Source organism: Wasmannia auropunctata, unplaced genomic scaffold (genome assembly GCF_000956235.1).
Source record: "Wasmannia auropunctata unplaced genomic scaffold, wasmannia.A_1.0 LD336078.1, whole genome shotgun sequence".
NCBI lineage: Eukaryota > Metazoa > Arthropoda > Insecta > Hymenoptera > Formicidae > Wasmannia > Wasmannia auropunctata.
The window spans coordinates 1,858,538-1,881,186 of record NW_012026812.1 but is presented as its reverse complement, the minus strand read 5'-3'; the positions used below and the strand labels follow the sequence as shown (position 1 = coordinate 1,881,186).

General features: G+C 40.5%; 4 protein-coding genes across 6 annotated transcripts; 1 reads left to right on the top strand and 3 right to left on the bottom strand.

Moving 5' to 3' along the window:
• LOC105448800 (eukaryotic peptide chain release factor GTP-binding subunit ERF3A) lies at positions 1-4,801 on the bottom strand. Of its 3 annotated transcripts, none has more exons than XM_011687570.1 (7): positions 4,002-4,801; positions 2,706-2,893; positions 2,436-2,556; positions 1,797-2,259; positions 1,199-1,505; positions 212-644; positions 1-86 (listed from the first exon to the last, which is right to left on the bottom strand). In XM_011687570.1, exons 1-7 carry the CDS (start codon positions 4,396-4,398, stop codon positions 43-45), a joined length of 1,953 nt encoding a protein of 650 aa, XP_011685872.1. In that variant the 5' UTR covers positions 4,399-4,801; the 3' UTR covers positions 1-42. The 3 variants fall into 3 exon arrangements, with proteins under 3 accessions (XP_011685872.1, XP_011685873.1, XP_011685874.1); XM_011687571.1 differs by lacking the exon at positions 4,002-4,801 and adding an exon at positions 3,420-3,938; XM_011687572.1 differs by lacking the exon at positions 4,002-4,801 and adding an exon at positions 3,453-3,937.
• A 185-nt stretch (positions 4,802-4,986) lies between these two features.
• LOC105448798 (sperm-associated antigen 7 homolog) lies at positions 4,987-6,729 on the top strand. The gene is made up of 5 exons (XM_011687568.1): positions 4,987-5,437; positions 5,554-5,621; positions 5,705-5,793; positions 5,886-6,223; positions 6,506-6,729. Exons 1-5 carry the CDS (start codon positions 5,359-5,361, stop codon positions 6,622-6,624), a joined length of 693 nt encoding a protein of 230 aa, XP_011685870.1. The 5' UTR covers positions 4,987-5,358; the 3' UTR covers positions 6,625-6,729.
• On the bottom strand, positions 6,600-11,098 carry LOC105448799 (exocyst complex component 8). The gene is made up of 8 exons (XM_011687569.1): positions 10,850-11,098; positions 10,201-10,562; positions 9,044-9,346; positions 8,820-8,964; positions 8,159-8,671; positions 7,948-8,078; positions 7,377-7,790; positions 6,600-7,284 (listed from the first exon to the last, which is right to left on the bottom strand). The coding sequence occupies exons 1-8, from the start codon at positions 10,905-10,907 to the stop codon at positions 7,078-7,080; spliced, it is 2,133 nt and encodes a 710-aa protein (XP_011685871.1). The 5' UTR covers positions 10,908-11,098; the 3' UTR covers positions 6,600-7,077.
• A 1,387-nt stretch (positions 11,099-12,485) lies between these two features.
• Positions 12,486-18,209, bottom strand: LOC105449101. The gene is made up of 8 exons (XM_011688099.1): positions 17,607-18,209; positions 16,780-16,962; positions 16,525-16,647; positions 16,261-16,443; positions 15,901-16,155; positions 15,331-15,765; positions 13,034-13,661; positions 12,486-12,843 (listed from the first exon to the last, which is right to left on the bottom strand). Exons 2-8 carry the CDS (start codon positions 16,945-16,947, stop codon positions 12,701-12,703), a joined length of 1,935 nt encoding a protein of 644 aa, XP_011686401.1. The 5' UTR covers positions 16,948-16,962; positions 17,607-18,209; the 3' UTR covers positions 12,486-12,700.
• Between the last annotated feature and the right edge of the window lie 4,440 nt (positions 18,210-22,649).

Sequence of the window (22,649 nt, the reverse complement as noted above, 5' to 3'; positions counted from 1 at the left end):
TTTAATCTGTCGTAACACTTAAGCAAGTTTTTTTTTCTTCCTTTACTCGACGACTTTCAGCACCTTGCCAATTGCGATAGTTTTATCTGAAATTACACAAGTGTATACAATTTATCGGGAACATTATCGCAGCCACAGAGCAAACAAGAGGAAAACGGTGGCGACGGAGAAAGGGGGAAAAAAAAAAGAGAGAAGTGATCGTCGTACTCACTTTCATCCCTAAGAGTGAAGCGGCCCATTTGTTGGAATAACTTGAATCTTTCGAGGCATATAACTCCCGCGCACTCGATTCTCATTATAGCCACCTGGTCCTGCTTAACGAACCTCGGCCTCGTCTTGCTTTTATCGCCGGTTTTCTTGTCCACCAGACAGATCAGCGCCTTCACCGTGACCTCCTCCGCGGCGCAATGAATGTGCATGACCGCACTGTATCCCGCGCAAATGATGCTCTTGTGCTCCAGAATCACCACCTGCGCGTCGAAGACCTTCCCGGTCTTGATAGGATTGTTGCTGTCGCACAGGACAAATCCGGGACTGACGTCCTCCTCTTCGATGCCTTTCAGCTTGATCTTGACATTCTCGCCGGGTCCGACAGACGTCACCTCCTCGTCATCCGACCACAGCTGGTCCACCGTTACCGCCGTCTGCGTCATTTAAAATAAAGACATTCTCATAGGCGTACATGCCATCTCTTACTTATGCTACAAAATATAAAGCACGAATATTAACAAAAATTACATGATAGAAGAAAAATATTAATTTTCTTTTCTGCATTAGGTTGGTACAAGAAATTCGTTGTATCTGTTATATGAAAGTTGAAAATGAAATTGCGGTTTTAAAACATTTTTTTATTGTTTAACAGCAATTATTGGCTTCGATCAGTCTTTCTACTCAGAAAAAGTTTTTCAATCGCTTTCTTAAAAAAATCATTGCATTACAGTTTCTATCACAGGGTCTCGGTATCCAATTTCAACAATCGTGTAACGACCAAATTGTACACTCAGCAAAATAATGTTAATGCAAAAAAAACCGTCGCAGTCTGGTGTAAAGTCAGAACGAAGGGTTCTCTGCTTTGAACATTTTAGGAGGAAAACAAGAGAATTTAACAGAAACTAACAAACATTTTGCGCCAACGTAAGATATAATTTAGATATTCAGAATAACGTAAATTTTAGAAATCAAAAATATATATACGTACCCTATTTGGCATTACGAGCAACGACTGTCCCTTTTTGGCTTCACCCGCTTCAACCTTGCCCATAACCACTGTCCCCATGTCCTTGTATTTGTCGACAATCGGCATGATAAAAGGTCCATTGCTCTTACGATTAAGCGAGGGTAGCGAATCAATGAAAGGTATGAATGGTGGGCCGCTGTACCAATTACAGAGATGTTCGGGTATCGGGTCTTTCAAGCCGATACCGAGCTGACCAGAAACTGGCATGAACGTAAGATCTTTCGCAGGATTGAATCCTAATTTACGAAGATATGGCAGTATCTTATCCCTGAAAGAGATACGTTAACGTTATACGTGTGAAACGTGAGAAACGCACGCGCATTATCATTCAGTAATCAGAATATACGTGTAAAAAATATTTTATTTAAGAGAGTAAAGAAATCGATCGTAATTACTTTAATAATTTCCCTCAAATTATTCTCAAGTTATTCCCAATTAATTTTTTTGGTGAAATCTTTTTAAATGTATTTTCTGACACAGATAATCTCTCTTTCTTTCTACATATAAAAAAAAATATATATATCCATTTCTAAATCTGGCGTGCACATTCGATGTATACCTGCATTCATTGTATCGGCCCTCGTCCCACTCGACAGTAGGATCGTCCATTTTATTCACTAATACAACCAAATGCTTGACACCGGCGGTTTTAGCAAGCATAGCGTGCTCCCTCGTTTGACCCCCTCTGTCGAAGCCCGTCTCGAATTCGCCTTTCCTCGCAGAGATAACGAGGACCGCCAAATCGGCTTGTGCCGCGCCGCCAATCATATTCGGTACGAAGCTTTTATGGCCGGGTGCGTCTAATATTGTAAAGTGCTTTCTTTCTGTCTCAAAGTAGGCTCTCCCTACTTCCACAGTCTTCCCCTTTTCCCTTTCTTCTTGATTCGTGTCCAGCGCCCAACTTAAGTACCATGTTTCCCGACTTCTTTCTTTCGCCTCCCGCTCGTATTTCTCTAAGGTACGTTTGTCAACCATCCCCGTAAGCGCCATGATCTGGCCACCAATAGTTGATTTCCCAGCGTCTGCAAAACACCAGGTATATAATCATTTTAATATCTTACAATCGACAGACTCATTAAAAATGTATCGAAATAATTCTCTTCTATGATTATTATATCTTTATTAAAAATGTATCCAAATAAATCTCTTCTATGATCATTATATTCCATTTTATAATCTTTACAAATTGATTGCTTACCCACGTGTCCTATGAAAACAACGTTAACGTGTTCCTTTTTGCTTTTAGTGTCTTCCGCTACTTTGACAGGTTTCTTTTTGGGTACTTTAACAACCAGTTCTTCGTCCTCGTCATTATCAGCCTGGAATTAATATCAAAGATAACGATAGAGTGAATGCTAAACAAAATCTATCGAAAGTCAATGTAACTTATTTAGAACGCCGTCGTTCCTGAATATATATCGCTGCCGAAGAAATATCTGTTCAAGTTTCCAGTCAAATCTATACCTACTTCCTCGTTTTCCGGAGTAAGTAGAGGATCTCCATCAACTGCAGCTTCTTCCCAGGAGTCTGCAGGTTGATGTTCCGGGCTGGTATTTAGTTGGTCATTGACGTTCGGCGGTGGAGCCCCTCCTCCAGCAGGAGGTTCCTCAACTCGACTGCCAATTGGATCTGACAGAACAACGGGAGTAGAATTTCCTATTAAAAAAACACACACACACTTCTTAAGAATCTTCAGAATACATACAAAATAACACAGATACACATTTTTTTATAACAGATTAAAAAGGAATTTCTTGATTAGATATGTGCATGTCAATTGCTTTACATGAAACATGTTTTATCTCAGCAAGTCGTTGACATTAAATCTTAATTAATTTAATCTGTAATTTATACATTCTAAAAAAAATAATTAATTTGCCGATTACTTTGTTAATTTTGCCTTTTCCCCTTCGTGTCAAACATTTGTGATAATTTCCCGCATAAAATTTAAATAAAACTAAATAAATTTATGAATCTTTTAAAGTAATTATAAGAAAGATATTACAAATGTGATAAAAGTTCATGCTGAGTTGCAATTCTTTCTTCGTTGCAAAGCTACAAAGGTTAAAAAGAAAGATATCAGTTCGACGTGCACTTATCATCAATACTGTGCACGGCACATCCCTAAAATATTTGTTCAAACTTCAGCAAGGTAATCTAATTATTGAAAATAGATGTAAACCTAAGATCAAAGCACGGACAAAAGGCTTTGAACCTTCAACTGAATGCCGCATAACGCACAGACACAAAGCGGGAACATTGAGCAGAAATAAATCGTAATTAAACACCCAACAACGAGGTACGCAACGACAATCTCTTCCGCTGCGTCTCGCTCTTTTCGCAGTTACAGTTTCTATCACAAGATCCCGGTATCCAATTTCAACAATCGACCGAATTGTACACGAATAACGTTAATGCAAAAAGAACGGTCGCAGTCTGACGTAAGGTCAGAAACGAACGTGGTCCTCTCCCGCATAAGTGACAACATATGGTATCTGCGAGCGCAACGTCCGGATACCGCGTGGGTCACCCTCCACGCGGATTGACGCACGCGGAAAACGTGGACGTGAGGCCACGCGTGAGTCCGCCACGCGTACAAATCGTCCCACGGGGACGGAGGATCCCGGGGTGGGGGTGCGTAATGAAAACGAAGGGGGTTAGTCGCGACCGCGTGCGTGTGTCACAACACGACGGTGCGGTGCCACGAGAGCGCGCGGGCCTTTTTTTGCACGAAATTCTCGGCAATCAGCTGGGGGCGACTAACCATGATGTATCTCGACGGGCACGGAGGTGGTGGTGGTGGTGGTGGTGGTGGTGGTGGTTGTGGTTACGGTGCTCATGACGGTGGCGGCGGCGGAGGAGGCGGAGGCAGCGGCGGAGACGGCGGAAACGGCGGCGGATGCGGTGGTGGTGGAGGTGGTGGCGGCGACATTGCAGGGGCTGCTGCTGCTGCTGCTGCTGCTGTCGGCCGTCGTGGTCGCGGCGACGTTGCTCTGCGGCGACGAGTTGATGCAGAAGGAAGGCACGAATTCCGCAGCGTTGACATTCAGGGTGGAGAACTTGCTCTCGATGGACTTGTCCTGCGACGTAGGCGGGCCGACGATGTCGCCGTTCGTGTCCGCCTGCTGTTCCCACGAGTCCGGTGCTATGCTGTTCGCCATATTAATCAGTTGTTTCGGCGCACACACTCAGCCGGCCCGCTAGGCTAAACGGATAATACGATTCTCTTCGCGCGATGGGGAGGTGGGAGAAAGAGAGAGAGAGAGAGAGATGAGAGAGAAAGAGAGAGAGAGAGAGAGATCGTGAGGGAGTTCGGGACACGAGGAGTCGCACACACCGCAACGAAAACCACCGCGCGTTTCGATCAGATCCGATGATCCACCAGGGGTTACCGGGCTCGGGACGGGTCTTAAAAAAATAGTTATTTTTCCAGCGCACACTCTTCGCGTACACACACACACACACCGCGTACACGCGCGTACGATCGCTACTCCGCGTGCGTACGTGCGTGCGTCCCCCGTGGTCTGCTTCTCGTTGCTGCTGCTGCTCAGTGCTGCTCCGCTGCTGATGGTGCTGCGCTGGTGGCTGGCTACCGCCGCACTTCGACCGGAAGTACCGGAATCGAGATATATCGCGAGAGCGGCGTTCACGTGGCGCGAGCCAATCACAGTCGAGAACGCTGGACAAGTCTGCCTGGCTTTTAGGCTACCAGCGCGGAGCCAATCAAATGCGCAACCGTGAGGACGGCGGCAACTTCGTAAACAGTAGAGTTCTGTCTTTTCATGCAATTGACATTTGATCGCATTTTCAGTGTCAAAGTAAATTTTGCGATCAAAGTTGTAAAATAGCGCAGAAAAACGATCACCATGACAAAAGTAGGCGTTTTTTATTTTTCCGCTCCTAATGTGATGTGGATGCTCCCTAACGACCCTGACAACTTGGTACACAAGTTACAAGGAACAGACTGTCAGCTTCTAGTAGTCTAGTGTGTATATATATATATATGTGTGTTCAGCTGAGCGTTCTGACGAGTTCCCGTGAACGGAACGATTTTCCGCGATTTCCCCTCAATTCTCCCCGCTTGGCGTTGAACCGAACGAATTGCCTTCGACACGAGAATCATGGATTTACTGGGCTCCATTCTAAAATCCATGGACAAGCCGCCAGCGGTGAACGAGAAGCAGAAGGCCCTCATGAAAAGTTAGTTGACTCCCAACCTAAAAATGTTCGCTTTGGAAAAGAAAAAAGAAAAAAAATAAAAGACGAACGAATGACAATTTGACAATTACGTTGACTAACTCATTTCGATTATGCAGAACAGCAGGAGGAATTTCAGAAGCGTCAAAGAGCTGAGGCGGAAAAGTTGAAGATCTTCCGGCAGAAGGTGAGGCAGCTTATTTACAGTTGCATCTTTTCTATCTTTCGATCAATCAGTTTGTCTAACGCGCTCAATACCTTTGTACGTAGGTCGAAGAGAAGTTCAACAAGTTTCTACAGGATGACAACGCGAAGGAGTACAAATTTCCTGCCATGGACCAGATACACAGGAGCATCATGTAAGTCGGTATTTTGAAAATGTTTTTTTTTTCCCTCCTGACACATCCTTGTATTATTATACATGATTTCCATCCTGGGGGGGGGCCTTCAGTCACGATGTGGCGGAAGTGGCGAGCATCATGGCCTTCTCCTTCGGCGAGGAAGGCGTCGATCGGTACATCATGATCTTCAAGAAGGAGCACGCGCCCTCGGAGGATCAGTTGAACACGCTGCGCCGGGGCGAGGAGTGGAACGAGGAAGTCGCGAAAAGACTGAAGGAGGAGAGAGAGCAGAAGGCCAAGGAGGAAGTGGAGTACGCCAAGTCCAGGAAACGGAAGGAGAATTTTGTGCCCAACAGCTTTTACAAGGACAAGTATCAGCACTTGATCGGCAAGGAGGCCGCGTTGGAAGCCGCCAGGAAAACGGAAGCCAACAGCAGCTACGGATGTGGTGAGTATTAGATACAAAATACAGAGACGTACAAGTTGCTTAACTTTCGTCACAAACACGAGTTATTCGTTATCGTATGACTATAAAGTAAATAACTAATATTCATTTAATGTATCAAGATGAATTATAAATTAATTGTATAATTGTATTTTGAGATCATATAATAAACGAGCAATATTCAATATTGTTTGCAGTAAAGATTACTGAAACTTATTTTCAAAGATTTTGATGGCTCCTGTACATATACATGTATAATAGAAATGTCACTTTAAATTCTTGCAGTTCCCAGTGAAAACAAGAAGGATCAAAGAAGTATAGAACAAACTTTGGCTGACATACGCGCCAAGAAGAGGAGACTGAATAATGAGATTAGTAATTGCAGCGATAACAGTACAAAATAGTGCTATTATATAAATAATCATAGGCATACATAAATTATACATATATATCCAATTAAATGTAAATAATTCAACATACTGGTAGATATGTTACAACGTTATTACAAATTACTGCATTTTGCACCCGTTAGGGAAACCGCGCGATCTGATTTCTTTTCTTGTCGAATCTCCCGTGTCCGTTAAGTAGTCTACGAGGTACTACAAGTTTCTACGATGGCATTACGATTTAATGTCTACCTGCGTTAGAAGTGCAACGAACCACTTCTACATCGTCTCACTATGATACGTGTGTTTATTACCGAAGAGAAATTATGGGTCTCCTATGTACAATATAATACATCGTCTCTCGCGTATGCACGCATAAACATTCGCGCATAGGCATTCGTTCCTGCGATAATTTTTGATCTTCGTCTACAAATTAACAAAAAAGCGACTCGAACGTCTCTCCATTCCAGTTTAGAGATATTCCGTGGTGGAGTATTTAGGAACTGAAGTTCTCGGCGCCGGTCTCGGCTTCGTAGGCGACGGGGACTCGAATACGATCTGTTCCTTCAGAGCGAGCAGCTTCGTGAACTTCTGGTTCGTCGTGGATTTGTACAGTTCCAGGCCCCGGACGATAATCACGTCTCTAACATAGGCTGCATTATTTTGTACTAATTTCCGCTAGAGAAAAAAAAATGAAAAAAATCTTGTAAGATTAGAATTAATTCACGATACAGCTTGATGTACTGGCAACTTGCTACTCGGACGCTCACCTCTTGCTTCAGCTTCGGATCCGTGAGCGAGACGATCAGATGCTGTACTTGGACTCGCATCACGGACACAAGCACGCCGTCTATCGTGGATATAAGCTCGGGTGTGGCTACGCTAAGGCAGTCCTCTAACAGACTGACGTAGATCTTGGAGAAGGTTAACGTGTTGTACGTCAACGGTATCCAACAGTCGTTCGTTTGGAACGACGGCACGCCGATACCGAGGTCGTCGAGCTCGGTCAACAGCTTCTGGAGATTCTGACTAGTTTCCAGATTGGTCGGCCGCCAGGTGTCCTCCGCCACGTAACGCTTCGCCGTGTCGAGACAGTTTTCACCCGCGTCCTGGATAGCTTTGGCTAACGGTGATCTGAGTTGCCCGTCTAACTGATAACGAAAGTCCATGCCGAGCTGGGTCAACTAAAATTCGAGAATTGCTCTGTAAATTTATGTTGAAATTTGCATGGTTAGCAAAAGAAAGTTCATGTACCAAATATATATTATTATCTTTGAATATACTAAATATTTATAAAATACACATAGTATACTAAAACACTTAATTGAAAAGTGTACACACCTGATCACAGTGACTTCGAACGGCGACAATGCATTCTACCAGTGTGCTTAGCGTGACCTGCGGCACAAACAGCTGCTGAGCTATATGCGACGTTAAATACTTCACCTCCTGACTGCACCATACAACCAAGCCTTAAACGACAAGTGACTCAAATTAATCCAGTTATTCGATCGCGAAACGTCGATTGCGGATCTCGTCGACGCTAAATTACCGGAAGTGCAGTTTGTAGATTTGGGGAAGGTTTTCAGGAATTCTCTCGCTATCTCCACTATATTGCTGAAGGCGATCGCGCTGAGCTGCTTCACGTAAGCCACGGTCGTGCCCTCCCGCTTGATCCTCTTCAGCCGCGCCTTCAGCACCGCGCTGCACAATCGCAGGTACAAGTGGCACGCTTGCGCGCTCCTGTTCAGCTGTATCAGAAGCTTGACCGCGCGTCGAGCGCTTCGCAGACCGCCACCCTGCAGCGACTTCGCGTCCGCGCTCAACTCCAGCTCCTTGGTCAGCACGTTCACCAGCGAGCAACCTCTCTCGTTCACCTTCGTCTGGATGTCCGTCAGCAGCGGCGTCGATTGGGCGTCCTTCAGGTAAACCTTCGCCTTCTCCAGCAAGCCGTAAGCCTCCTCGAAGTGACGTTGCGCTATGCACGAGTCCAGATCCTCGGCCACTTCCAGCACCCACTCCGGCGGCGGCTCGTAGTATTCCGAGTCATCGTCGTCGTCCATCCCTAGGAACAATTTGAAAAAAAAAAAAAAAATGCGATAATCAGTAACTCGATAGATAAAAATTCAAGAAAAAGAATTAAAATGAATGAAGACAAAATATGTACGAATATTAAGAAACGAAGGACTATTTTTATCTTTTGTAAATTTTACCTAATGTATTCGATTCCAAGGACATCGAACGAGACGGCACGGCTTTGTCCTCCTTCGGATGCTTATCGTTATCCGGCGTGTCGACTGAATTCTCCTCCGCCAGCTTCGCCCTTTTCGCTTGCTCGCACTTATCCAGCCACTCTTTCTGCAAGACAAGATTTCAGATAACGAAATCCCCTTTCACCTACGCGATTTGCGATCGTTGCTTCTCAAACGCCACTAACTTTACTCGTCGCCGTGGGGCACTGGAACACCCTCGTGTCGGAGAACGCCAACAGTTTGAACGCCAGCTTCACAGTGCCGTGATCCCTCACGTTGACGATCGCCAGGCTCTCTAGATTATAGACCGCCTGCATCTTGTACCTAGGCGGGCCGCGCCTGCCACCGTTCGCCAGCCATGACGCGACCATCAGGACGTCGTTGAACAAGTATGCGTGAATTCTCTTTAACGGCGTGCCCTCGAGCGGGTCTAACTCGAGCAGGGAACCTTCGTGTAAACACACGCGTCCTGGAGTCTCGGCTAGGCTCTGCAAACAGAAAGAAATAATATACAAATCTGTTATCGATACAAAATTAATATTTCATATAGGGTTGCCACAAAAAGTGAATTTTGAAATCTCTTGACTTTCCATGATTTTCAGACAACAGAAAATTTTCCATGATCAGCATCAAATATATGTATAATTCTAAATCTTAATGTTTAGAAGATACATATTACAAAAAAGGTAATTTATATTATTAGAAGCAACATAAATTTAAAAATTTAACAACATAATACAATCCCAAATGGAAATTCAGGCCAACAAATTATTAACATCGCTTTGACATTGCTGTTATGCATTAAACTACAGAATGAAATTCCTTTGGTATAACTGAATTTTCCGTTGCCTGGGAACCAGACAAAAACTCAGTGGTAAAAGCAAAAAGATTTCAGTAGACATTTCTTTAATATCGCTAAATATTCAGAATATTTCCGAGTGCGATAACAGAGAGAAGTCTCGAACAAAATCATAATTTTCGGAAATTTTTTCAATTTTTATACAAAATCATCTCATTCTGTTATCTATTGTTTAATTCTAAAAAAAAAATTTCAAATAAAAAAAAGCAATACGTAAAAAACACTGTACAAAAATTATTGAGTTTTTGTCGATAAAACGAATGATCCCTTTAAGAAAATTGTGAGCAAAGTTCAAAACTCTTTTATATCAATATATAAAAGAGTTTTGAACTTTGCTCACAATTTTCTTAAAGGGATCATTCATTTTATCGAAACAAAACTCAATAATTCTTTCCCTGACTTTTCTAGGTTTTCCCGGTTTTCCACGTCTGTGGCAACCCTGTGATTGAGCGCAGCAATGCATGCCGCTTGTCAAATACCAACCAGAGCACCCTCCACATTTTCAATCAGCTGAATGAGCTTCTGCTTCTGCTCCTCCTCCTTCGATATAGGATCGGCCGAGTTCTCCTGCTGCGACTCGGGCAGATCCTCGAAAACAACGCCCGTCGTTCTGGTGGAGCCCAGGGTGCTGAGCAGGGCGCGCTGTTCGCTCAGCAGCTGGGACAGCTGATACATCTCGCTCTCCAGATGCGAGATCTCCTTGGCGGTCTCGATGAACTGCATGTAGTTCTGGTAGACGTTCCGCTTCAACTGTGCGGACGTGTTGTTCGCCAGCTCCTGGATCTTCGCACGCTGCTGCCTCAATTCGTCCGCGCCGACGCATTGCGCGCTCAGCTCCTTCACGACTGTAAAAAAAAAAAGAATCAAATAACTACAACTGAATATCCCTACTGTCCTTTGCGCATTTTTATATTTGCCTCCAATTTCATTACGTAATTAATTAGTAAATTAACTATTTATGTGTCGGATTAAAGAGACGGTACGGCATAGAACCCGAACAATCCCATCGACGGGTCGTCACATGACTGAAAACAAAGTACGATCCGCCGTGTGACGATTTCCTTTTAAATCGTTCGGCTTCACGTTTCATTCGGCTCCTCGACATATGTATCGCGTGTGCCCAGTAACTCACATTTCTCCGGGTTAAAGTCCTCAGCTGCGAAAACTTTCGGCAAATTGTTATCGGCCATTGCGAGAGAATCCCGTTTGTCCGCGGGCGAGGGTCTATTACTATCGTCAACAGTACCGTTTACGTGCCGCTGTCATGTTACGTCTCCGTCCAGTCCCTTCGCCGTCACCTGTCACAAATAAATCAACATGATTCGCGTCGGTTTACACCTCCGCCCCGATATAACCTCGCACAACGTATCTCCCCCAGCGCGTCGCCGAAGGCGAGATAGACCATCGGGGCGAGCCGCGAGAGACGTCCGGTAATGTCGGAACTCTGTTATCCTCTGAATCCTCTGGGTTAGCGACCGCAAGCTATTACCGACACACGGTATTTTCGGCCGCTAGAATTCAGTCACCCAACAATCGACTTCAGGCAAAGCGCATCGATGGCGCTGTCGTCGTCTACATCTTTCAACAATCGCGTTAATTTTATATATCGTCTATAAGATTCAATTCCGATGCAAAATCGATATCTAACTTGTATGCGAGAAATATACTTGACGCTTCTCGCGATTGTCAAAAACGTTATTCGGCGTGACTGACTGTGAGAATTTAGGTCGACCCTGATCGATTTCTGGTGGGTTATAACGACAGATCGCACCTACTGCCTTCAGCTGGGAGTGTGGCGGCTCCTGTAATCCGGCTACTCGGAGGCTAGTTGTGTTGGAGGGTCTGAGGTCGGGGGTACCTGCTGGTGCGGGACTCACGTTGACTGGGCGTCCGCACTAAGCTGGCCATCAATATGGGTACCCCGGAGGAGTCCGGGGTGACCAGGTTAGCTAAGGAGAGGCGAACCGGGCCAGAGGGGAAACCCAGCAGCCAAAAGTCTCCGTGGCGGGCAGTAGTGGGATCGCGCCCGGGAGTGGGACCGCATTGGCAGCCTGGTTGATATGATCCGACACACATCTTTTTGCATTTTTTTTTCAATTTTCCAACGATCCCCAAAGCCTCCCCATACGTTCTTTACAAAGAATCTAATTTTTTCGATGCACTTTTCGATGTAATTTTTTTTTTAATACGTGGCTCATGTGACGTTTCGATGCTTCTCGAGAATTCGAAGGCAAACTTTAAATACGTGTATTCCTTTCTTTGAATTGAGTGTGAAAGTATTGTTTAGTAATCTTTGGGAATTATAACATGTTCTGTTGAAAAATTTGAAACCAAAATGGATATTAGAAAAAGGTAAAATTTAATAATTCAAAGAGAGATATTGTTCTTATGTACACTGAATGGATGTATTTTGATTTATTATATTTTAATCAAAAAATCAGTTAGTGCTGTATAGATATCAGATATTAGAATATTATCAAGATTAAATCCATTTTAAACAATCTATTATAATTTATTCATATTTCAGGATAGGATTCTATTCATAATTTCATAAACTTGTATTTTAATATACCTTTTGTATATCTTCAAGTGCGTTTTTCGTACTATGTGCAGTATATAAAATTGAATCGAATTCTATCCTAAATTTTGACATAAATTATAAATAATTCAAATTGAGCCTTGGACAGTTATAGTTTTTCAAAATCACTTCGAGTACGCTATCGAGAACAAGGGAAATTGCAAGGGGAAGAAACATAACATGTAGCACATGTTTATGGAAAAACTTTTAATTCTGTTATAATCATTGTCTTGTAGTGAAGATGATAATGCTACCATTGTAAGGATTCACTCCCGCGGCAAGGAAATAATTTATAGTATATAATTATAAACACTTGAGAGAGTTGCGTGTAAATCAATTTCTTCCTGATACAGTAAACTTCGCCACCACGGCCACAATTATATTCTTATTATCTAATATAAATCTCTACGACTTCTGCTTTTCTTTCTTCGCTTGCTCCGCCAGTGCTTCCAATCGGTCGTGTTCCGCGATCAAGGCATCCACTTCTTTCGCCGGCAGTATTTTCGTTTTCGTCTTGCCGTTTTCGCGCGTCAGTATCGCCATTTCCACTGCAGGTAAAGCAAATAGAACGTCAGTATAACTTTGTTACAAATTGCCATCACAGAATGGTACTAAAAACTATGTTTACAACAACTGCAGAGAAATTGTCTTCTCTTACTGAAAATCTTATAAACGTGGAAAACTTATAAACGTGACACTCAATCACTTTAGATTTGGATTTAGCAAATGAAAATTTACCTTTCTCAGCCGAGAGTTTGTTCATGTCTAGCGTTTTAGAGAGCACTTTGATAGCGAGTGCCATTGCGTCCTTCAGGGTGGTCTCGCCCTCTTTATACTCCTGCTTCAAGGACGACACCGCCGCCGCGGAATTGTTCCCGATACACGTCGCCTTCCAGCCGCCGTAGTTGCCGCTGGGATCCGACTGATACAACTGATAGCCGTAGTACTTGTCCCATCCCATGTACAGGATGGACACGCCGAAGGGTCTCTTGCCGCCGTATTGAGTGTACGCCTGCTTGACGTCGCACAGCCACGAGACGAGCTGCTCGCAGGGTATGGCCTCGCCGTACTGCAGGTAGTATCTCTGCGCGATGAGGCGCAGCTCGTTCGTCAGGACATTCGCGTCCGAGGTTATGCCGGCCACCGAGCAGACTATGTCGTCGTTCAGCTTGTAGATCTTCTCGGAGAAGAACACCTCGTCCAGCAGCTTGTTGGTGTTACGCTTCTCCGCCGCCAACAGAATACCGTTGTTCGCTAGTATACCCAGGCAAGTGCCGGCGTGGCTTATAGCCTCCATGGCGTACTCGACCTGGTAGAGCCTCCCCTCCGGCGAGAAGATTGTGGTACGCGTATCATATCTACGTGCCTGTAAAAAAAAAATATACCACGATGTAGTCGAAAGATATCGAATTAATTGAGCAACCTGTCATTTCTCCATTCTTACGAATATAAGCGCGTGCAAGTATGAATGAAAACAAAATCACTATCGATCGAAAGACTCGTCTAGGGCGCGCGTTCAAAGTATCGTGCCATCCAGGATATCGTATTATCCTTGCTATTCGTTGAATGTTAAAGATAATGCGATACCTGAGGGGTGATTCGGATGGGAATCTGAACACGCCCCTAAATGAAATTTAAAACATCTGATGTGTACATTTCTTCATGTTCTGCTAAAAGTGTCAGAACTTTAAACCAACTATATTAACTTGATTTTAATTCTGATTTGAATATCCTATGCATGAAATGTGCACCGTAACAGCAACATTTACAATTACGATCTGTTAATATTTTAAAATTATGATAAATGTTAGTCTTGATGACAATGCATTTCCCACATAACCTATAAGTGACGAAAGTATCGAAAGTACTCGAAAGAATGTGATCTCAAAGCTGAATAAGCGGTAATATTACCTAGAGCCGCAATGAGACTCATCAACTTACCATTTTGCAAGGAGTTTCACGTTATTAAAGTATTTATCACCGTATCGGGAAAATGCCGCTCACCAATATGTACGACAATCTGACACTTCGACTTGCGAAGAATGATTGGCAGGTTATGAGGTTAAGCTGTACGGAGCTCTCGACTACTCGAAAGTCGCGCAGAATCGATATTGCCGAGTCGATAATACTTGAATAAATATATTTTTGCGAAATAAATATAACGTCACTATTTTTTATTTTTTTTTCGTTTAAACGTGATGATTTTACTTTCTTTTCCTTCATTGTTTTTCTCAAGTTCTATTTTAAATTACGAGAGTGGACGAGGGTCTCACAATAAAAAAAAAAAAAAGATTTAAATATTTCCCGTATACATAATACTCGTTCACATTAAAACACACCTCTTTATTGAGCTGAATATAGTAAAAAAAATAATACACTTGTTAAGATCGACAAGAATTCAAGATCACTTATGCAGATATATATGTAACGTCATGGCTGAAATTAAACTCGCGACCTATTCTTTCTTCAACTTAAATCTTACTTAAACTTACTGAGGTATACAAGAAAAACTGATATCCTATGTATAGACTTCGGATACTTATATCTACGTTGGTTTCCTATAATACGTAAGCTTATCTTTTTCAAACACAAGAGATCTTTTCTTGTACATATGTAAGTACATGTATGAATGAGGAAATCTTATTTATCAATAAACATCATAAGTATCGTTCATAGAGTTGTCTGTTAATTATACGCTTTATACTGCAGCGCATTTAGTATCGTAATGAGGTTTGTATAAAGCTTTGTGTCCGCGATGCTAAAAATCGATCCGAGATTTTGGGTTCGATTTTTTTTTAATATTCTGATTAACTTGTGGTCTTCTTTTTTTTTTAATTGGTAACCACAAGTTAACTAGAGAGATCTCGAAGCGATTTTAACCAGAATACGAAAAGCCGGGCCTCGGAGAAAGAATTGACCTAATTGTTCGAATACGAGTTGCTAGCTCTATTTTTTCTAACCGATTCAGAGCGATTTCCAGCATCGTGGTCACGCGGCTTTAAACAGCGATTGACAATTCGGGAGGGAGAGAATTACTTCATCAAACCCATCTGTCCTTGAAGTTTTAGCTCTTCCAATTGTTCAACTAGTCGCGCGCTCTCCTTGGCGACGTTTTTCAAATGAACTAATCGTTCATCGATTTGGTCAAAGATGTCATCCGATTCCTTCTCACCAGAATTTTTATAGTTTTGCTGAATCTTTATAGTGTTCTCCATATCCTGCACTTTCTTGACACCCGATTTATTCTTCAATATTTCCAGAAGTCTATCGGTATGTCGTTCGCCAAACACGCTCGAAGTGTTCGCGACACATTCGTCTTTTTCCTCTTTTGTATTATCGACATTGAACGGCTTCGGAATCGCACCCATCTCAGTCTTCTTAACGTTTGCCTCTTGAAAATCAATCAGATCAGCCGTCGAGGAACTCGCATTCCCTCCGTTATGTTGGAAACAATCGTCGAAGAGTGATGCCTGAAAGTACGATTTGTCAAATGATTAAAAGATTGAAAGAGAATATACTTATCTTACTTTTTTTTTTACAATCAAGTTCAATCGAACGATCAATTAAATGCTTCGTACACAAAAGCATAATACATGTATTAATACCGTCTCGTGTTCATGTAGAGGTTCCACTTGCTTAATATTGTCATCTTCAGGAGCCAATTCATTGTACAACAGTCTGTGGAACACATCGTTACGAAGTTTAGCATATTTAGCTCGCGCAGTTGCTTCATCATAACAATCATCATCATCATGACCGTTATCACGATCATGTGTTTGCGTATTCTCAACAAAACCGCCTTGGCAGAATCTTCCGGACAAGGTAGCGTCACGAGGAGGACGTAACGGTGCCTCCTGAGCCTGAAATTGTAACAGAAGAAATATATTAATACAATAAATTATACGATCATGTGACTCATTTAACATTCACACATTCAAAACGTCTTTTCGTGAAATATATTTTACCGTGTCTTTCGTCATGGAGGACGAGGCCGCGCTGATGCTATGATATCCTTTGAGATTCGCTATGCGCATTCGTTCGTTCTCCCTAAACTTTTTCCTCTCCGACTTTGACAATCCAGACACGCATCGAATCACCGGCTTGTTCGCCGAAACTTCCATTGGATTGTAAGGCGTAGCTTCAGGCTCCTGTTCGAAAACAAGTAAGAGTTGTGTAATGTGAATCAGTATTGGTTTAGATTAGCGAATAATTTTCACCGTGTTCCGTACCTCGTCCCAATTTTCAGTTGAGTACGAGTTTACGATCATAGAAGGCTCGTTTGCCTTTGGTTTAAAAATTTCAGTATTCGTATCCACCAATTTCACCTTACCGGTACAATGTGCAATGTGCTCCTACGATATTGAATAATAATTGACAAAAAACTGAGATGTTAATAACAATAGGCAGAAGAGAAAGATCTTTTAAAGTAAGCGGCCTTTCGATATGATTTGAACTGTATTACAAAAAAATTTGAATGTGCCTACTCTGAGACACTCGCGATTTACAACATGGCTCCTGTCCAATGGGCATTCCTCCAAATTTTCAGTTTTACTGTATTTCTTGCACTTCACTATGTGATTCATAAGCTTAGATTTCTTAATGCGATGCGCAGGATTGTAAGGGCAGGAAACTAGGAGGTCTGCCTCTGCCATTTCTAGAATCCAGTTCTGCAAAATTGTAATATCAGTTATTAAAAACCCACTCTTCTTATCGATACAGATCTCATTGTTAAATGCAAGAGATTCTAGAAGAGATATGAGACAAAAAAAACATTGCTTTGTAATGCTGTGCCATCAACAATTTGAAGGTAAAAAAGGGGCAGGAATCTTTAAAATCTTTCAATCTTGGGTCAGTACATTGCTCATAAAATTATCTATATAATTCCAGTGGCGAGTTTTATATGGAATACTTGAAGTACTTTAATATTTATAGATCAGAAGGTCTTTTCTCCAACAAAGCTCACAGCAAACAAACCACAAACAAGAACAAGAAAAAAGTATCCTTATTTCTAATAACAAGGTCACACTTTCTATTGTCAAATAAACTCGCCATCACAATGTCAATGAGAAATAAGACAAGTAAAATATACATAAAGAATAAGTTACTTAAAAAAAATAAATTACATAAAGACTATATATAATTAGATTATTCAAGTAACGCCCAATTTTATCTTCCAAATTTTGTCGGCAAAATCATCGAACGTATTGCTCGTACGATGGTCGTCTAATAAGAATTTATGTTTAGTTCGCCAATTTGTTATGAAATTCTCGAAGATGTGCGTGCTTTATTGCGATTACAATCGTATACTCACTCTCACAACCTAGGAAAAATAAAAGAAATCTCGTCGAGATACTGCTTTATGTATACACTGTATCTACTTTTTCTTTCTCTCCTCTTTTTTTCTTCGAAACGGAATTTTAACTCGCCAGTGTCGCAGCAACGCAATCAAAATTCTTTCTCACGTTGTTTCGCCGATCGTCCTTCTACGATTACTCTGGATTAGTCCGTCTGCAAGAGACAGTCTTCCTGCCGCTGACGATAGTCGACACGTAGGCCCCCCTTTCGGTTTCAGATTTCACGTTGCTGCCCAAGCAAGCCGAGCTGTTCGAAGAAAAATCAACAAGGACAAATGCCTGAAGTGCCACAAGTGGGTACGAAACGGTACGGCGGGGGAGAACTCAAGAACTGATGTGTGATGACACTGCGTGCAGTATAAAAAGTAACCTCGCGACTGTGATTCCTTAATATGATTGGTTCCTACATTTAGCGAGGAACTGAGGGGGGCAAAAACAAATCGTTAAAAATTTTACAATTGTAAATCTGCTCTTAGCTGCGCGGGATGCACCACGCAATGATACAGTTTGTCTACTTCCCGGGAATCGAGAATTCGAGAGGGATCTTCGCCGTACGATCTTCAATCGTACGCCGAGACGTTCGCGGGGTGTTTATGCACGTGCTTGCACGCCTTGCGCTTTCTGCACTCAGACGTCTTCGCTCTCTCTCTCTCCGTTCAACGCCCGAATATTATTTTTATTTCGTCTCTAATGCAAAAATCTTGGGAAATTTCAAGTAACGTGATCAAATTTTTTTTCAATAAGAGAAAAATTTAGCCCCCGCATTCTAGGGGATTATAATTTGAATATGATGACTCGTGAATTCGAATTTCCGGGACTGCTGAATTCATGACGTTGGACGTCATGCGCGAGATTTGAATAGGATTATATAAAGATTATCGGAAAATTCTTTTAACTGACGAATTTTTCGAGAGTATAAAGGGATAGCTCAATTTTGACAGCTTTTATCTAAATCGTCTAGAAAATTAAAATAAACATAAAAATGCGAATGAAATATTATGCGATATACATTATTGGCATAATTTCTCCCTTTTTTTTTCTCTTTTCAGATTTTAGACTCACACACTGAAATGGATTGATGTATTTTTCACACAGTACAAAACTAACGTCAATTTCTTCATACACTTCACTCTTTATTTTCCTTCTTGACTATAATAACTTGAACTCTTTATACACTCTCATAGCCTAAGTACGTGTAAATATGATAACAGAAAATTAACATAACGTAAAACTCGTCCTATATCCTTATTACTTATAAGATTTTCGCTACTAATAAATTCGTGGAATGATTCGCGCATTCGTTAATTCTCGCAATTGCAATTCCGTTGACATCCTCAGGCAGGAATGGTGATGTATAAAGTCTTATCGAGTCTTATGCGGTAATCTTCCAATTACACGTAGTAAAAAGATGGAATTTTTCACACGATGCGCAAAGCGATTATTGCACGCACAAAATTTCCAAATTAGTCAGCACAGAATTACACATCGAAAATCGAACGATCAATCAAATGCGCATTACGAATGGTATGTACGTGTCGCTTAATTGTTATCCCAGAAACCTCGAGTTACAATGATATGCAGCGTGATCTGTCACATGATATAAATCCTTTTCCAATGCATGAATTAGCCTTTGATATCGGATAAACGTTAAAAGTTCATGTCGCAAACGAGAAATGTATATACCACGCACAGCTTACTATTTTATTCAATAAGATTTCTCTAGACTATAAAGAGGACTTCATTTTGCATGACAGAGATTTAAGAATTAGTGTTTTAATGCGCGCACACACACATGTTTGTAAAGAACACACGTAAAACCTCGATCGAATTTCGAATGTTAGGAGCAGTTTTTACTCCTAAAAATTACCAAAATAAATTAAGAAACTGTATGTGACACGCAATACGTTTACATTTAAAATTCGAGACGAGGAGAAGCTATTCGATATTTACATATTTCAATTTTGGACGTACAACTCTTCCTTTTGCGTGTACAATTTGTTAAAATGATACATATGTATATGTTTATACATATAAATTCAAAAATTTAAAGAATATGTGTTTGAGAAATCTAATTCATTCGAGCGCTGTATGCACACATTTATAAATAATGCAAGGCAATAAATATATGTATAATAAACGGATATACATATGTTTCGGTAAACAATATGTCCAGTACAAATAATTCGCGCGGTCTCTGTACTGTCAATATACATTAAGATATATCACACAAATGAGCTAAACGAAGATTTATCGGTAACACACCCCTGCATGAGCTTATACAGATTTTTTACATTAGTGGAAGTCAAGAAATCCGATCTACTGCTATTCACCATTACGATTTAAAGAAAAAAAAAAGAAAACATTAAAATTCGGTAGTTCTCAACGCGCGGCAAATTTAGTCGATCCTTGCGGGCGAGCGATCAACATTTTCCCCCCCATTTGTGTTTGTTTAAGTTCATACAGGATTTCATTCTCGCGTGAAAACGCAGTCTCCATGTAAATATAATTATGCGCAATTCCGTAGACGATCAGTTAATGCCCGTGTACAATGCATTTTTTTTTTTACAGTTCTTTTCTGGCTCCGTAAACGCCGGGGCATGCAAACATTACGAGAGTAACTTAATGAATGAGGTATCCAAAAGAGCTCTTCAAATTTGTCAATTTCCCTCAAGCGGAATACCATTCTTCATCGTATCAACGTACGGATTAAATGTACAATATCGGTATCTGTACATAGTTCAAGGAACTTTTCTTACGCAATGTACAAGTGATGTATAGATTCATAAAATATTCCATGTAAATTCCAGTATATATATACACACACACACACACACACGCACACACACACGCACACACACGTATGTATATATATATTTATATATATATACGTTTTGTGGACTTGTGATGCATATATAACATTTTAAAACTTTAGGCACATCGAGCACACAACAATGATATACGTACACAACGAGCCTCAGTTATAGGAGCACAATAACTTTTTTTTGTACATATATATCTTCCAATATAATTAATAGTATACAAACTAAACACAGCAGCAGTTTTATGATTTAGTTAAATCATAACGCAGCAGAACTTGCATATATTATTGTATACATTCCTGTAATATCTATATATATATATTTATATATTTATATATCATCGTAATTAACACTTTATAAAATATTTATTTATTCTATTTCTTTAAATCTAAAAATATTTATAGATTTGATTACTGCAATGTAGTAATACGTAATAGTAACATTAATATACGTTTTTCTTTATCGTATTTGACGTTTGTACTACAATGATATACCGATTTTAACAATCGAAAATCGATTATTTTCAAATCACCTGATGACTTTTGTATAATAAATAATAACAATATTCATCGTGAATCAAAGATATTTATGTAACTGTCTTATATATTAAAAAACCAAAGGTATTCGCAACGACTTATGTCAGATTTCATATTTCAATAATTATTATATTACTATTAGGACGCTCCTTTATATACTTTCGTTATATTATTCTATCAACGTCTTTTAAGTTTCGCTTGTTTGAAATGCATGCGCACGTTGTACATGCATTTTATATATGAATTTTTTGGACACGGATTATTGTTATTATTACGCGTTCACAGATTTAAAAAATAACAATCTCTCGTCGTTAATAATAATTTATATAATTTGCTTCATATTACTGTAACAGGTATAATCATTGTATCTATCGTGATCATACGTTTTCATTAGTGCAATAAAACAAACAATGTCGCATCAAGTTAATGTACCGATTATGCGAAAAATTATTAATTTTTGTACTAGATAAAATCGAGGCAGTATTGACAACGCTCAAAGGTCTTGTTTTTTTTTTTTTAGACATGTGTGTTTGTGGCGGTAATATATTATCTTGTTTCAATAGCAACAATAAACTTTAGCACATTTTTCTATACGTTCCCTGTAAAAAATTCTGATTTCTCAATCAGATTAGCGAATCGTGTAAAATATTTCGTCTCAATCTCACAATATATATTTAAAAATTATATAGTTGACAATGCGTGTGCTCCGATAACTAAGGCAAAATTGTGTACACGTGTATAAACATGCTTTGTAGATCAAGAATCTACAAATATATATATAGATTTGCTTATTATATGTATATAATATATAGATCTTTATATATCTTCTTTTATATAATATATATAACACGATACAACGAATACTGTTAGGTGTATCTTAAGGCACTCGTGCGAATAAAATCTAAAACATTTGGAACAAATAAAGAAAAACAGAGTCTCTAACTTTAATAACAATTCATAAACGTATACACACACACACACACACACACACACACCTAACTATTGTATTTAGTTAAATTGGTCCAGAACTAGATTTGATGTGAAAAAACGCTTTCACTCTGTGTTAAACTCCCGTAAGATAAATTAGGAAATAGCGTTAAACGATCGCCGAATACAATCGATCAACCCTGTTGTATTATAACGTTTCATTTGTAGCCTCTTAACAAGTAATATTATTAAAACTCCGTCTAAAGCCAGGAACTAGTGCTTTAAGGAATTGTTTCACCCTTGACTCACACGTTTTCACACTTTAATCAGAATGTGTACAACGCAAAGCTTCTCTCGCTCTTCCGCATTGTTTACCATCGATCAATGTTCTTGTCAGTGAAATGTACTTTATAAACGTACTTTTAAACAGTTTAAAAATCAAGTGCGAAACAGATGAAAGAGGAGGATGAAACTATCACTAATATGTAAAACCTGTGTTAACAGAGACTTTGGGGTTGATACAATATGCGGAGCATCGCTATCCAGTGCCTGAACACTGCGCACATTATGAGATATAACGTGTATGTTTGTAATTTTAGCCCGTTTGCGGAAAAAATTATATCGTCTATTGAGATTGGCCTCAGCTTTTGCTCACTTTTAAATTCCTCTAATATTAATATCACGAGTTTTGCTTCAATAGATCTTCTGTTATGGCAAT